General features: G+C 36.8%; 1 protein-coding gene across 2 annotated transcripts in view; it reads right to left on the bottom strand.

Moving 5' to 3' along the window:
* Positions 1-17,562, bottom strand: part of cicb (capicua transcriptional repressor b) — a 68,506-nt gene that overhangs the window by 38,594 nt on the left and 12,350 nt on the right. For both annotated transcript variants that reach the window (XM_005173512.6, XM_002664811.8), the window contains exon 2: positions 12,496-16,345. In XM_005173512.6, the coding sequence (XP_005173569.3) occupies positions 12,496-16,249 (3,754 nt within the window). In that variant the 5' untranslated portion in view covers positions 16,250-16,345. The remainder of the gene's footprint in view (positions 1-12,495; positions 16,346-17,562) is intronic.

The following is a 17,562-nucleotide window of genomic DNA, read 5'->3' as shown; positions in this document are numbered from 1 at the left end:
GTGGATGGGTTACAGCAGCAGAAGACCACACCGGGTGCCACTCCTGTCAGCTAAGAACAGGAAACTGAGGCTACAATTCACAAAGGCTCTTCAAAATTGGACAATAGAAGATTGGAAAAATGTTGCCTAATCTGATGAGTCTCAATTTCTGCTGCAACATTCAGAATTTGGCATCAACAACATGAAAGCATGGATCCATCCTGTCATCCTGTATCAACGGTTCAGGCTGCTGGTGGTGTAATAGTATGGGGAGATATTTTCTTGGCACACTTTGGGCCCATTAGTACCAATTGAGCATCATGTCAATGCCACAGCCTACCTCAGTATTGTTGCTGACCATGTCCATTTCTTTATGACCACAGTGTACCCATCTTCTGATGGCTACTTGCAGCAGGATAACGCACCATAAAGCATGAATCATCTCAGACTGGTTTCTTGAACAAGACAATGAGTTCACTGTACTCAAATGGTCTCCCCAGCCACCAGATATAAATCCAATAGAGCACCTATGGGATGTGGTGGAACGGGAGTTTCACATCAAGGAAGTGCAGATGACAAATCTGTTGCAACTGCGTGATGCTATAACGTCAATATGGAGCAAAATCTCTGAGGAATATTTCCAGTACGTTGTTGAATCTATGCCACAAAGGATAAAGGCAGTTCTGAAGGCAAAAGGGGTCCAACCCGGTACTAGTAATGTGTACCTAATAAATTGGCCGGTGAGTGTATGCAACAGCACTTTGATGTGACATCGCTTCTATCACTCTTCTGGTTTGTTTTTCTGCTGTTCCAGATTAAGCAAAGCATTCCACACATACTTTTAGTCTGTTCACTGTTTGGTGACAAACAAAGATAGAAAAAGATATGTATTTCTGTCATATATCTATGACTTAAATGGCCAAAATATTGTAAGGTGCTTATTATATGAATTGTTTGTTTAATGCACACCTCTATATGTACAAAAATCTGTACTGCCATGCTGATAATCAGTACAGCACATTGCTCTTGATTGTGTAAACTGATCACCAGTTCTTCTTTGAAGTGAAAAGTTAGGCAAGAGTATGATTTTGGTCATTAATGCAAAGCATGTGGAAAAAAACGGAATATACTGTAAATAAGATTTGTCACTGGCCAAGGTTTTTTTTTTGGAGAACATACAGCTATACACATGTCACAATCAGCTAAGAAAGAGTAAACAAAGGTGGAGAAATATTTTTCACATAATATTGTGAAACCTCTATTACTATTTAGTTAGCGTTACTAACTTACTAAAGCACACAAACCTTTGTTTTGGTTGGGTGCAGTAATATAGGTCAGAGTTTAAACTCTGTGACCGCTGCCATCAGGACATTGACCAGAGAATTGGCTGTTCAAAACACTATTATCAGTGTATACAACTTTGAGGCAGCATGACAGGGGCGTGATCACAGTGCCTGTGAGTGTCAGCGTGCCTGCGTGTAGGTTTATGTGTGTGTGCTCACTTCACTGACTGGATTGTTTGTATGGGCAGAGGGGTATTGGCCTTGTGCCCAGTATCAGCCAGTCCTCTCACAAACAGCTACTCTGAGAAGCCTCTGTAGTAGTCACATAAGCATAGTAACGTTCTCCACACAAACACAGTGGCCGCAGCCTCCACAAAATCACCATAATATTATTTTCTGAGCTATACATTCCACACTGCAATCGAACAGAAAGACACTCGAGAGCAGATGAACAAACCAAAAAATCAGTGGTCGCGGAATGTTTGAGAAAAGAGAGGGAAAATGGGTGGGAAGGGGAAACTGTACAAGTCAGGCGAGTAAAAATAGAACAAGAGTCATTCTGTTGAGAGGAGGGGAGGAGGGAGTTGTGAAAGTTGTGAAAACAGGGCCTCGCTCGCTGTATGTGGGAAGATGCTAATCGAGCTGCAGCAAAAGAGAGACAAAAGATGCACAAATATATGATAGAAAATCTGATTATGTGGGCGCATGCTCTCGAACGATGGACTGAAATGAATGCACATCAAACTGAAGGAAGAATGGCTTATGAAGAGCCATTTCTTCTCTATATTACACAATGTCAGCGCAATAGGAGGGGCCACTCACTCTCTTAGCCAATGAGCATGCGCTGAGCTCCTGGCAACAGCCAATAAAGAGAGGCCGAGACCCTCTAGCTCAGACTGTGATTATAGTAAACAACTTCTTAACTCTTTCCATGCTGATTCCATTAAAAAACAACTCACGGTAAAATGCAACCTTGTTTACTACCATACACTTTAGTAATGAGGACACGTATAAATACAAGAAAAGGGAAGTAAAATATCTTATATCGGGAGTTATTTGACATCACTCACAGAGGTGGCTGAAGCTCGGGATGATTGAGGGGTTAACAGTAGGAGAGCGCCATGATCAAAACCTCTTTTCCTCTTATCCAATCATTGTTTTTACGTGATTAAAAAACAATCTCAGAAAGCCCACTCCCTGTTTCCATGGCAACAGCTTTATGGGTACTGTTACTCGTGCCACTTTGGTGAACCACTGACCATGGCACTATCTCCACGCACACACGCTGCCCTTTTGTAAGATATTTATATCACGGCTGCCATCTGCCAGTACCAGCATTCCAGCTTTTTTTTTTTTTTCCAAAGGACACATGGAGGGGGAAAGAAGCAATAAATAAATAAATAAAAATGTAGGAGCAATTCCAGTGTTATGGATGTGACATTTGGAGTAAAAATTCAAAATGTAAATTCATAGAGAAAGTACATGTTTACATTATATTGAAACTTCTATTTATAATAGGGATGTCCTGATCAGGCTTTTTGGCCCCCTAGTCTAAGTTATTTGATTTTGAGTATTTACCGATACAGAAACCCGATCTGAAACTTCTATAATACATAAAAAAAGGAATTAAGAAGAGTGAAGGAACAGATCCGCAGGGTGTCCCTTTGTTTTATTTAATTCGCTTTAGTTTAACATTCAACAACTCAATTAATAAAGTTGAACAATCAAGTCATAAATAATATAAATTCTACACTTTTGGACTTTAGTGCAACAATATGTATAAAAAAAAATCTAAAAATCTAATATAAAAACAAATAACACCAACAATAAACAAATGTTGTCGTCATCAAATTTATAATATCTCCAACTAATATATATATATATATATATATATATATATATATATATATATATATATATATATATATATATATACATACATACATACACACACACACACACACACACAAGTCCTGATCAGGAGGTAACAACCGATTCCAATAGAGACTAACATCACGACCACATAATCAGATCTGGTCATCCCTATTTTATATTATTCTAAACTACTAACATAGTAGACCAATTTCATAAATGACAAATTACTGCCAAATTTCCGTTTAGAATACCAACATGTTATTTTTGGGTTTTTGAACTACAACAAAAACATAGAGAAGGAAGCTTATGTTATTAATCTTTTGATAATATTTACAAAGTACCATATTCACAGATGCAAATTTAATAGCCAAAAACCATTTAATCCTGCTAGACTAATTGAATTAAAACATTATACAAACAACATAAAGCAAAGCACTGATAAAAAAGCCATCAAAACCGCTTTTTTACTTGAAAGCTTTAAGATCTTGTAATCTCACAAGGTCCTTCTCTGTTAGTATGTATACTTACACATTGTTTTATATATGTTTTGTTCTGTACACCCCTGACATTTTTATTAATTTATTTTTATTTTCCATTTCTTTTGGTATTGTTCTAAATGTTGTTCTTTAAACGATAATAAAAAATAAAAAAACTACTAAGAGTTACTTCACAACATTTATGTTAGCAATTATACATTATCTAAATTATGCAGACTGATGGAAATTGCTTATTCTGTTTAGAGTCTTTAGTTCATCTTTTTTAAAATGTTTTGGGAAGACTTATCGTTGTATTTCCAAATAAATAAAAAAAATCAGGTTTTAGATGTAATTTGACTCAAAACATTGACAAAAGATGTTAAATTTGATTTGGTCTTAAACAACTTTTCTGTGGAATTTATAATGATTCTTTTGATTTTATTTGGTAAATTTCATATTTATAAATGTAGATTGAAGAACTCTAAACCTTGTTTAAAGATTTCTATTATCGATTTTCATTTATATATAGACTCGCATTAGTATATTAGTAGCAAGAAATGTCAAGATACAGTTATAGCTGCAAAGGAGCTGAAGTTAATTGAATAGTAAACTTGCTGTCAATTGGGTAGGTTAAATCATCACATCATTGTAAAGTTTTCTAAGTTGAAGTTGTCTTTTTATTTATTTTTATAATGTAATTTATATTATATTTTATTTTATTTTCTGTTATTAGTTACATTTGTGCTTATTGAATGTTATGTTTAAATTGTATGTTTTCTATTGTTTAAATAATAATAAAAAAAAACTATTAACAGAGTTACGGGATCATAAATATCAATCTGTAAACATTTTTTTAGATTTTAGTTCAGGTAAAGAAACCTGTGTTATGGATGTGACCAAAAAAGTCTTGGAGTTTGCAGTAAACAACATACTTTTTAGAAAAAAAAAAGAAAGAAATAATGCTAATTAAAAGGATAAGAGTTGGTTCAATAAAACAAAAATGACTGATTTTATTTTATTTTACATTTATCAGGGGAAAAGATTTTTATAAATGTGATACCATATTGACTCGTGTAACTTTGGTAAATCAAATATACTTGTTTGAAAAGGCAGACACATACATTTTTGAGTATTTTTACAGTACTGTAAAATACACGCTTGCACAAAAAAACAAACAGTTTCGCTAGTTTGGCGAAAACAAGGTTGACATTTGCATGGAATTGCTCGTATCATGCTTGATTAGTGCATTTGCAGCACCTCTACACTTATGTTTCACCACTGCTCTAGTGTGTAGCTCAATAAAAATACACCAAAGATAAAAAAAAAAAAAATTGTTATGAAACTGCATTCAGGTAAATCTCCTGAGTGTATGTAATGCCACAAGCTCCTCACATGAGGGCAGCACTGCCCTATGAAAAAATGTGAAAGTGATCACAGCCCTGGCAGACTCCGAATTGAGTGAAGGAGAGATTACAGCCAGAGACGGAGCTTTTATGTGAAATGTATGTGCAAGAGTCTTACGAGAACCCATTTTTAGATCCTGTGATCTTCCCTGAGATATAACAGAAATCAAAAATACACTGAAACTTAAAGGATTTAATATGAATAACAACCAATACACTACACTATGTAACATGCTGTATATCTTTGCTGTAGTTATATTTAACTATATACATGTTTGTGTTATCATAGGGTAATCATCTTCAAAAGGGAATAGCTGGCATTCCCGGGAATGCTCTATGATTGGGGAAGGAACAGAGAATCTGCACTGCACCAGAGAGAGAGAGAGAGGGGGGGAAAGACAGAGAGCGACAAATAGGTGAGGAAAAAGATTAGAGAAGACTGACACAATTAAGTGGTTGAAAGGGAAAAAATATATAAATATATATAAATAAAAATAAATATAGCGATGATGAAAAGGGAGACACCATTCTGCCATATAAGAGATAAACATTGCAGAGTTGGACTATACGACAGATGGCGACTCAAAACTGCACATAAACAGAAGAGATCATGTCCCACGCACTACTGAGGCAGAGACCTATTGCAAACGCCATATCGAAATACACTATAGCCCAAAATAACAAAAACACAGTCCATGAAACGTGTAATTATAGTGATGAGTTGAAGAGAAATTCAGAAGCAAGAACAAACAGTTTTTCTTATCAGTTCAAAACTGCCAACATAAACATGATGATTGCAGTAATTCAAATGCATTGATATAAAGATACTTTCTGTATTATTATTTGTGTTCGTGACAGTTTGGCAGTGTTTCTTTTTGTCTTCTAAAACAGTGTAATCACTGCGTTCAGATGTATGCCGTGTGATATTCAGCACTGTCATGAGCACACTATTGAATCTTTGCACCGTACAATTCTTTTTCTACTGTAAAACTTCTTGCATGACCTCCAAATCAATCGGTTGCATTTATTTTTAGGATTTCTTTAGATAATGTACAATAACGGCAATGACATTCAGTCTAAAACAAACATTTTTAGTCTAAAACCACTGAAACACACACACACACACACACACACACACATACAGTGCTCAGCATATATGAGTACACCCCCCACAATTGTCTTACTGAAATGAATATTTTCCATAGGAAGCTATACAATATTATATTTGTGCAGATACATTAGGTTAGTCAGTACTGAAGCCGAATCTGGAGTTTATCAAACAAAATAACTTTCAATATTGGTTCAAAAATTAGTAGCCCAAATTTAAATGTTAAAGAAAATTATTAAATAACATTTTCAAAAATAGCAAAAATCAAGAGAAACAAAAATATATACAATTGTGTTGAAATGTTGAGAGTTTTTAATGAGCTTTTTCAATATTTTGAATTTAAATGTATTACCTTTTCATTTCTAAAGATGTTCTGTTACTAAAATATTATTTTAATAAATGTATCTGTTTAAAAAATCTGTTTTATGTAAATGCACCAATATATTTAACTCATATTCACAGAGAAATTAATCAAAATATTCATTTTCAAAATGGGTTTACTCAATTATGCTGAGCACTGTATAAAAGTGTATGTATATAAAAGTACATGCACATGTGTGTGTGTGTGTGAGTGAGTGTGTGTTTGTGTGTGTGTGTGTGTGTGTGTGTGTGTGTGTGTGTGTGTGTGTGTGTGTGTGTGTAAAAACTCTTTAATGCAGACTTTTCATTGATATAACGACTTTTATACGTTTTAAACCATATTCTGTTACCCTATACACTCACAAAAACATTCTGCAATTTTACATGTTTAAAACATATATCAATTACAAGCAAAAATAAAGTCAGTATAGCAGTTCGAGCACTACTCCCCTCGTAGAGACATTTTGTCCCCAAACTGTATAGTGAATGCAAGCACAGTGGCACAAACACACAGACACAGACACAGACACAGACACACACACACACACACACACACACACACACACACACACACACACACACACACACACACTCACATATATCTATATATTTACAATATAGACTGGGACATGGGTGTTTTACTGTCTTAATATGTAACAGATTATGAATAATATACAACCAAGATATACAGTTGAAGTCAGAATTATTAGCCCCTGTTTGATTTTTCTTCCTTTTTTAAATATTTCCCAAATGATGTTTAACAGAGCAAGGAAATTTTCACAGTTTTTTCTTCTGGAGAAAGTTTTATTTGTTTTATTTCGACAAGAATGAAAGCAGTTTTTTTATTTTCTAAAGAACATTTTACGGTCAAAATTATAAGCCCCTTTAAGCTATTATTTTTTCCGATAGTCTAGAGAACAAACCATCATTATACAAAAACTTCCCTTATTACCCTAACCTGCCTAGTTAACCTAATTAACCTAGTTAAGCCTTTAAATGTCACTTTAAGCTGGATATAGAAGTGTCCTGAAACATATTTAGTCAAATATTATTTACTGTCATTATGGCAAAGATAAAATAAAAACGTTATTAGAAATGAGTTATTAAAACTATTATGTTTAGAAACGTGTTGAAAAAATTGTGTGAAAAAATAAACAGAATTCAGGGGGGCTAATTGTTCTGACTTCAGCTGTATGTGTTTGAAATTTTAGGCCTTCATTTCATATCTGTGTATAAGTTTGTCCACAAAATGCTTGGATTTTATGGTTTCACACCCGAACAGAGGGCTTCCGTATTTTAGAGAAAATTTCCTAAGGCATACTGATGGAAAGTATACTGGACAAACTCTATAGCGCATCCTCAGTCCATAGCTCAACTTCTAAACTAAACTAAAAAAGCCTTGTGCATTTTATAATAAAAGTATTTATAAATACTCATCATAAAAAAATCACAGATAATTAGTATATATAAGCTGTTAGCCAACACACACACACACACACACACACACACACACACACACACACGCACACACGCACGCACGCACGCACACACACACACACACACACACACACACACACGCACACACACACACACACACGCACACACACACACACACACACAAAGAGAGAGGAAAAAATACAGAATTGAAAGCAATGTTCCCTTAAATAACAATTAAAGAACAGAAATACTGAAAAATAGCAGCTGAATATTTTAAATGATTATGAATATGGCCAGCACTGCAAACTGTCAATGTATTTGTTGATGAGCAAATAAGAAAAAGAATGAGATTGTAAATGCTGAATTTGATCAGTGATTAACATCAAATACTTGCTTTAAGAGCTGAATTATTTCTATTTTCAATATTTATCATTTACATTTTACTAATTACATTTGCAGTTTAAGCTATGCAGCAAGACAAAGTCTCTCTCATTTAAAAAATAAAGGAAAATTTTAGAAGGTCTGCAATGTTGTCAAACTGACTGCGTGTGTGTGTGTGTGTGTGTGTGTGTGTGTGTGTGTGAGTGTATCTCCGTATAAATTAATGTCTGTTTCAAAGCCTGCGTGTCAAGACAGGCCTACAAGATCAGGCCTCATTTTTACAAGGGCCTTCTAGTCATTTCACATATACACACACTCCCTTTCCCTCAAACACATTATACACACTTTTGATCACTGCTAATTTGAAGCGCGCTCACACACGCGCACACAGACACACACACACACACACACACACACACACACACACACATAGACACACACACACACACACACACACACACACACACACACATAGACACACATTGTTTTTTGTAACTTTTTCATTGCAATTTGCAAGCTTAAAATGGTTGTTTTGAAAATTGTGCTAAAAACAGCAATGCAGGTGCAATGACCAGTGCTAATCGAACCCGCTATTACAGAACTGAGGATTACAAACACACTGCAAATTCAAAGAGCCAACAGAACACAGCTACCTGCTATTAATGCCAAAGTATGAATTCCTAAAACCAACAAATGAACAACAAAAAGCAGACAGCACAGTTCTAACCTCAATTTTAAGAGGGAATTGTTAAAAAGATTTTTTGTCTTTTTTTCTAGTCCAAATATCTAAAAATTCTTAGATCAAGAAGCATTTTCTAGACAAGAAAAACATATTGTCTTGTTTTCAGAAATAAAATGACAATATTAAGTGAGTTTTTCCTTAAAAAAAGTTAAATAATCTGACAAAAGGGTAAGCAAAATAATCTTGTTTTTCATTTTGACATAAGATTATTTTGCTTACCCCACTGGCAGATTATTTTGCTTGTTTTACGGAAAAACTCACTGCATTTTGGAATTTTATTTCTGAAAACAAGACTATATGATTTGCTTGTCTAGAAACGTCTAAGGCTAGTCTTCTTGCTATAAGAATTTTTAGATGTTTGGTCTAGAAACAAGACAAAAAAATCAAAGTAAGAAAATCTTTTTTTTTTGCAGTGTAGGTACATTAATCTAGAAATTCAGAGTTTTGATATATTTTAAAAACAAAACTTCAGTTTTCTGTGATGTTTTTATGAGCACTAAAAATGATAAATTACACTTTTGGTTATGTTAGAATCTCATTTAGAACAAAGCATTTGTTTGTGTGTGTGTGTGTGTGTGTGTGTGTGTGTGTGTGTGTGTGTGTGTGTGTGTGTGTGTGTGTGTGTGTGTGTGTATGTGTTTTAAAATATGAGCAAAAACACTTGCCCTTATGAGGTCAAAATCACAATGGTATTTTCATGTGGATGACTAAATTAAATTCAAAATAGTTTCTAAATAAATCAAAATCAAAACATTAATTAAAATAAATAAATAAATAAATATCATTGCGCAGTACGGATGTGAAAATAAAGACTAAAGAGCATTTCAAAGGAGTCAGAACTAAACTAAAACAAACCCATCAATTATTATGCGGTAAATACATTTGCATGAATTTACCAGTGAACTGTTAAATTACCAGGAAGTTACATCCAACTGTTTATATGAAATGAGTCTGTACATCAAAACTTTTATCACAAGGGCACTTGAGTCACTATTGTCACAAAGTGTCAAACGATTTCATTCGCAGTATCTACAGCACACTATTTTTTTTTTTTTTTAGCTGAGAACGAGGCAAAAGTGATCCAGCTGCTACAGTCCAATCCAAGACTGGGCTTTTAAGTCAGATTTCAAAGCAATGGATGTGGTGCAAAGCCTAACATTTCCCCACAATTAAAAGACACCATGTGAGGAATGGTGATGGAAAGAGCATGCTGAGTGACTGATTTTCACCATGTTAAAATGTGCTTGATGTATTCATATTTCAAGAGTATTGAGATGGCGACATGGTGGCGCAGTGGGTAGATTAATAAAGAGACTAAGCCGAAAATAAATTGAATGAATGAATGAATGAGTATTGAGATAAAGGGAAAAATGCAGGGAAATTCAAATTCTACTTAACAATGTGAAAGTTTTGAAAGCAAAAGCATCATCTTCTTTGCATCAGTATAAAACATTGATAAATCATGTGTATATACATGGAAACAAAAAATTGTCAGTATTTAGAAATAAAAAAATTTGCAAGTAAAATTATTTGATATTAAACTTATATTCGATATTAAACATACTTTTTTAGTATACAACTTTGTTGTGGCTCTCTCAACTCATTTCTAATCAATCTCTGAAGAAATAATTGCATGCTTAAATGCTATTTTGTCATACAAGCCAAGTGTTTCATTATTACAAAACAAATGCAGAATGTAATGGGAATACATACATTATCCAAAAAGAATTCATGTTATACAGCGCTTAAAAATGTCAGCATTCTAAAGTTTGAATGTGTTTTCAGTGCCATACACTCACTGGCCACTTTATTAGGTACACCTCACTAATACTGGATTAAACCCATTTTTGCTTTTAGAACTGCCTTAATCCTCCGTGGCATAGATTTATTAAGGTACTGGAAATTTTCCTTAGGATTTTGGTCCATATTGACGTTACAGCATCACGCAGATGCTGCAGATTTGTCGGCTGCACACCCATGATGCGAATCTCCCGTTCTACCACATCCCAAAGGTGCTCTATTAGATTAAGAACTGGTGACTGTGGAGGCCATTTGAGAACAGTGAACTCATTTTCATGTTCAAGAAACCAGTCTGAGATGATTCACACTTTATGACATAGAATATGACATGGCATTTTATCCTGCTGGAAGTAGCCAAAAGAAGATGGATACAATGTGAAGATTGGCCCAAAGTGTGCCAAGAAAATATCTCCCACATTATTACACCACCACCACCAACCGTTGCTACAAGGCAAGATAAATCCATGCTTTCATGTTGTTGACACCAAATTCTGACCCTACCATCTGAATGTCGCAGCAGAAATTGAGACTCATCAGACCAGGCCATGTTTTTTCAATCTTCTAATTTTGGTTAACCTGTTTGTAGCCTCAGTTTCCTGTTCTTAGCTGACAGGAGTGGCAGTCGGTGTGGTCTTCTGCTGCTGTGGCCCATCCGCCCCAAGGTTGGATCGGTTGTGTGTTAAAAGAAGCTGTTTGAGTTACTTTTGCCTTTCTATCAGCTCAAACCAGTCTGGCCATTCTCCTTTGACCTCTGGCTTTAACAAGGCATTTGTGCCTAAAGAACTGCCACTTACTGGATATTTTCTCTTCGGACCATTCTCGGTAAACCCTAGAGATGGTTGTGCGTGAGAATCTCTGTAGATCAGCAGTTTCTGAAATACTCAGACCAGCCCGTCTGGCACCAGCAACCATGCCACGTTCAAAATCACTTAAATCACCTTTCTTACCCATTCCGATGCTTTGTTTGAACCGCAGCAGATCGTCTTGACCATGACCATATGCCTCATTGCATTGAGTTGCTGCCATGTGATTGGCTGATTAGAAATTTGCGTTAATGACCAGTTGGACAGGTGTACCTAATAAAGTGGCCAGTGAGTGTATGTAGTTTGTAAGACACACTATCACATTGATTTCATACCATGGCCCATCTGTACTTCTCTCTTGGCTATAATTGTGTAAAAATAAAATATTGATTTCAGCGTGTTGATTTATATTCAATACCCAAGTAATTTCCATAACTATGGTATGTTAAGGATAGTTAGTAGTCAAAAATGTATATGCTGTTAAGTTTTCCTTTTATCCTTCCAAATTTGTATGAATTTTTTTATTTTGCAAAACAAAATAAAATAAAATTCCGTCAGTGCTTCTAACAAACAGCCTTAATAACCACTGACATAAACATTTCTCAACAGAAGGAAAGGTTTCAAATGACCAACAAAAGTGACCAACAAGAATTACCAAGTGAAAAATTACTTCAGCCTTTAAATAGTCTCTAAATAGTTTGTATTTAAATTTTTCATTAAATCAGGCTTACACACATTCACAATCGTGTGTGTGTGTGTGTTTATGTAAGCATAGCAAAACAACATTGCAGCAAAGAAAAGCTTAAACCTTACTGTTAGCTTTAAATGTAAATATCAAATTCTCTTACCTGTTCCAGGTCGCCCCATGATGATGTCTTTGCATGGCACAGGATGTAAGGTCTCTGTGGGAAGAATGAGTGGCAGCAGGGCAGTAGGAGCAGGGTGACAAGGAACCGGCTGCTGGAGTGTCACTGGGCAACTCTTATCTTGTCCCCCTCCATCACCTGCACCAATTAGACCAGCCCCTGAAACAGGGCTAGGCACTGATATGCAGGCTAAGGTGGCGCTAGGTTGCGTAGGTAGACCTGCAGGGTTTGGGTTTAGAATGGAAGAGGTAGTAGACACTAGAACAAGAGTTGAAGTGGGATTCTGCAGTAGGACAGAGCCATTAGTGGAAGCAGCATTAATTGGAACAGGAACCTGTAGCCCTGTCTCTGGATGTACACCAGTTTGGCTGTTTTCTGTGAAACTGGTCCTGTCCACCTCTGCAACTCTAGCCAGTGGGAGTTCTGTAAACTTTATTAAAGGAACCTCAGGATTTCTCACTATTACTGGAGAGTCTCTCAAAGGCTGCTGGGAAATGGTGCATTGTGAACCTGATTCTAGGCTTAGGGGAGAAGCTGGTGAAGAAGAGGCAGTGGTTGAAAGCAGTCTTTGGGGGTGTGTGACAGTAGTGGTCTGTGGAGAGATAATGCAAAGGTTGGTTACAAGAGAAGGGTCACGACAGCTTTGTTCCTGATCAGGCTTGGTATATTCCTGTAATAGTGGAACTGGGGGAGGAGGGGCATCCGTCCTGCGTTTGCCTGGGCTCATAGGTACAGTGAAGGTTAGATTGGGGTGGAATGATGGCACTATACCAGACAAGTGTCTATCCTTCTCCCTTTCTGTGCCCCCTGTTCCATGTTTTGGGAGACCACTGTTGGTGCCACTGGGATGTTTGTGGCGGCGATGAGGCAAAACTGGAGAGGCTGTAATTGGACTGAAATTTGCAGGGTGAAAGCCAAAAAGTGGTGAAGCTGACGGAGAAGGTGTAGGTGAGAATGGGGACTGATTTGAAATTGGTGAAAATGAAGGAGTCACAGACCTTGAACCCAGAGATACCAGCATAGTTGCAGCCTCACATTCATCAAAGTCAAAACGAGAGAAATCCTGAGGAAGCAGCGATGGCAAGCCAAGACGTGGACGAGAGTCAGTGCCTCTGCTGCTTGTCTCACTGCTATCTCGAGAAGTCTCATCCCATTCAAATTCACTGCTGGCACGACCCCGCAAGTCTGAAGGGGTCACAGTCCCCGAGCTACTCTCTCCACCTCCTCCACTTCCTCTCTCTCCAACTGCTCCCTCCATTTCTTTGGTACGCATAGAGAGGTGACGAGAACAGTAGCCTCGACGCTGGGACTCTTTCATGCAGCCTTCTCGTGAACACAACCTCCGCCACTGCTTTCCATTGAACTTCTTACGGATTCCATTGGGTGTACAAACTACATCGCCTTTCTTATATTTCTGTTGGACAGCTGACAAAGGTGTCCTTGACCTTGAGGAAGAAGCAGAGGAGGCAGAACTCCCTGGAACTGGGGTGGAGGTCTGTGAAGGAGTAGGAGTCTTTTCCAGAGGTGTCAAAGAACCCCTGGAGCTGGGGGAAGGAGGCACAGAGGGTGAGATATGGTGACTGTTACCTCCATCTGACCCTAAAACTGCAGATGAAGGGGTGGGCTGTGGACTTCCTAAAGTTGTCCCAGAGATGCCTCGCACCACTGTGATAGGACTCGGATACCCAGGAGGTTTGGAAAGAATTTGTCTGTGCTGATTAGGAGCTCCTGTTTTTGGTCCTCCTGAGACTAGAGGTCCTCCACTATCTCTAAGTGGTGCCATGTTAAGTCGCAAAACCTCCATGTCCACTTCTGGAGTCTGCAATTGCTTTCGCTCATGTTCTCGTTCTCTAACTCTTTCCCTATTCTCAGTTCCCTCATTCTCCCCCCTAGATGCTAAGCCAAACATATTGTTTGCTACCATCACAACTGCTGGTGACGTGGAAGATGAAAGTGTGCTTTCATAACGATGAGCCCCTGTGTCTGGAGATGGGAATCTGCAATTCTCCCTAGGTGGACCTGCAGTTACCAAATCCATTCCCTCACTTAACTGACATAGTTCCCTTTCAACTTCAATCTCCTCTCTGTGCTCTCTCTCCTCTCTTTCTTTTTCTCTCATAACCCCATCCCATGGTGGAACAAGGAGGCGCAAGTTCTGGCGGGCAACCCATACACTACTTGATGTCTGTTTGGTCTCCTCCTTGCTGCACCTCTCCTTCTTTTGCTCCTCCTGCAAAAGCACCATGTAGGGACAAGCTGAATGAGAGTCTACCTGAGCAACCACACCTTCTCTGTACCACTCTTTTTCTTTATCTCCTCCATAAGGCACACATACACGCGTCCCAACCTCCACAAGTTCATTTCCTGGGGGTGGGGCGTCTAAAATGAGGTCAATGGGTTGGTGTGGACGACTTACTAATGTATGGAATGGATACGAGAGGAGTGTCCCCTCCCCATTAATCTGCAACTCTACATTCAACTGCTCTTTATTGGACCCTCTCACCACACCACATATAAATATACATTCCTTGACTAACTTCTCATCTTCTTTTAAACTACGTCTTGGTCGTCTTCGTGCAAGCACCCTTTGGTTTTTCAGTCCTTTAGCTAGGGTTTCGGCTACTGTTGCAGACCCTTCCTGTTCAACTTGTGTGTGATTGGGAGACAGGACAACAGACAGCGTTGAATTGTTCAATGGGTTAAATCTTCTTGATGCTCTTACATGGTTCCCTGAATTTAGTTGCATACAAGAGGGCTCAAGCACCTCCAGATCCACAGAGTGTTCACTGGCTGTGTCTGTGGATGATGAACGCACAGAATTTGGGGCTTGCTCCCCATATCCATCTGCTTCCCCCATTTGGATCACTTTTTCTACTTCAGAAGGCACCTCACTTTTTAACATGTCACCCATAATTCTGTCTCCTTTCGAAGTCTCTGTGCTTGCTATATTGGCTATTTCTAGTCTACTTCTACTATTTCCACTATCATCCAGATCAGAAGTATTGGCTTTAAATAAATCATTTCTGATTACAGGAGTAGTGTTCTGAGAAATGGAATTTTGCGGAGAACCTAGATGGTTGATATGAAGAGTGAGCTGGGTTACAGGTTTTGAACTAATGGGAGAGGTACTTGTAGCTTGATGTTCATACATATATTTCTTCTTGGGCACCCTTGCTTTAAAAGTAGCTGTCTTTCGACTGGAGAGTGTGGTGGAAGTGTGGTTGGCACTTAAAGAGCTGCTTTTATTTAAACTGTTGCCTATATTATTTGTATTCTGTGTATTGCTAGCAGTGCTGTTTGTATGTTGGTTGCTACTTTTACTGTTTGTGCTAGTAAGGTTTTGAGTGTTTGTGTTACATATGTCTGTGCTATTACTATGTGAATTTTCATGTGCATTGCTGGCTATTTTGATTGAGTCTGTGTTATCTGTTAAATTGTTGGTGTTAATGTTCTTGGGGCTTTTTGCTTTATTCCCGACTCCTGCATTTTCTTCAGACTTCGAGGTTTCCATTGTCCTTTCTTTGATTTGCTCTTTTAACCCCTCACTGTTTGTCATGTTGCTACTCTTGATTTGCTTGTCCAGAGAGTTATCTTCTTTGGACGGAGTGTATTTCTGATGTGAAGGTGCAGGCAGTGTTGTTTGTGAATGTCCGTCAAGTTTGCCTCCTCGTTTTCTTGTTCCTTTTCCTCTTGCCGATAAAGGGGATCGTCCTCTCTGTTTCTTTGGTGGCCTCATCTTTTTTTTTTGTTTGGCAACTGTTTCCTTTTACCCTTTTGTCTTTTCCCGTTTAATTGGCTTTTTGAGGTTTTGTTTGCTTCTCTTCACAACAACCTGTAACAAGAAAAAAAAAGAGTCAGAGAGACAGTTAAAGAGAAAGTACCATGTTGTCAGTATAGTAATTGGGGAGACACTGCTCTAAGAGTACAAATATTTCTAAATAGTAGAAATAGTGATGTGCTCATTCCTATGTTATGTGTCTCAAATTACAGACTTTCTGGAACAAAATATTTAAAGTTTTTTCAGTTACATTAGACATTCCGATTGATCCAGATCCTATATTAATTATATTTGGAGTTTCCGAAGAATTTTTGAGACTTACACGGATACAACAACAGATTGTTTCACATGGGTTGATTTCTGCCAAAAAACTCATCCTTTTGTTTTGGATGAGTTCCAAGTCTTAAATTATGGCTGACAGAGTTAACAGTTACACTTTATCTGGAAAAAAAATCATATATACCCAAACAAACAAGGTTTTGTTATTTGAAAAAAAATTGGTCTCCTTTTATTTCCTTTTTACAAACTTGTGATTAATATGTTTACTATGCCTTTAGTACCTACGTTTATTGTTGAATAGCACTGGTGGGTGGTTGGTTGGAGGAATGCATGTTTATTTCATTATTTCTTTATTTATTATTATTATTTTTATGACTGTTGTTTTTTTTTTTATTATTACTTTATTTTATTTATTTTTTCAGATGTCTAATTGTTTAAATGCAAATTTTATGTTTATGTTTAAAAAAAGTGTATTTTCAAGTAAATGTCTGCGATAATAATGACATCCATATATATGCAGATATTTAGATTATATCATCATTATATAGATAAAATACAGTACATAAAGATTGCTGAAAACAGTAGACCATGAGTGTTCTAATAAATAACCCAAGCACATTTATGTGCAAAATGAATTTGAGAAAACATATACAATAAGGAAACATTCAACCTGCCTTTTCCAATATAGTGTACTTTTCTGAAAATTAATCAAAGTGCATTAATCTAAAGTCAAATAAAAAAACAAAAACAAATTACCTACAGTATATTGCCTAAAAGACACACTGAAAATCACATTTGTTGAACATCTTGGTGCATTGTTAGTCTTGATGCAAGTTTAATTCAATGTTTTAGATTTCCAGAGCAAAAAAAAAAAAAAACAATTTTAAATTAATTTTATTAATAATTTTAACAACACTAATGTTCATTAATTATAATTTGAAAGTTATAAAACAGATTATATGAAGGGAATGTGGTACGTATATTATATACAG

This window comes from Danio rerio, chromosome 16, assembly GCF_049306965.1.
Source record: "Danio rerio strain Tuebingen ecotype United States chromosome 16, GRCz12tu, whole genome shotgun sequence".
NCBI classification, from domain to species: Eukaryota; Metazoa; Chordata; class Actinopteri; order Cypriniformes; family Danionidae; genus Danio; species Danio rerio.
This window is presented reverse-complemented; position numbering and strand designations above follow the sequence as displayed.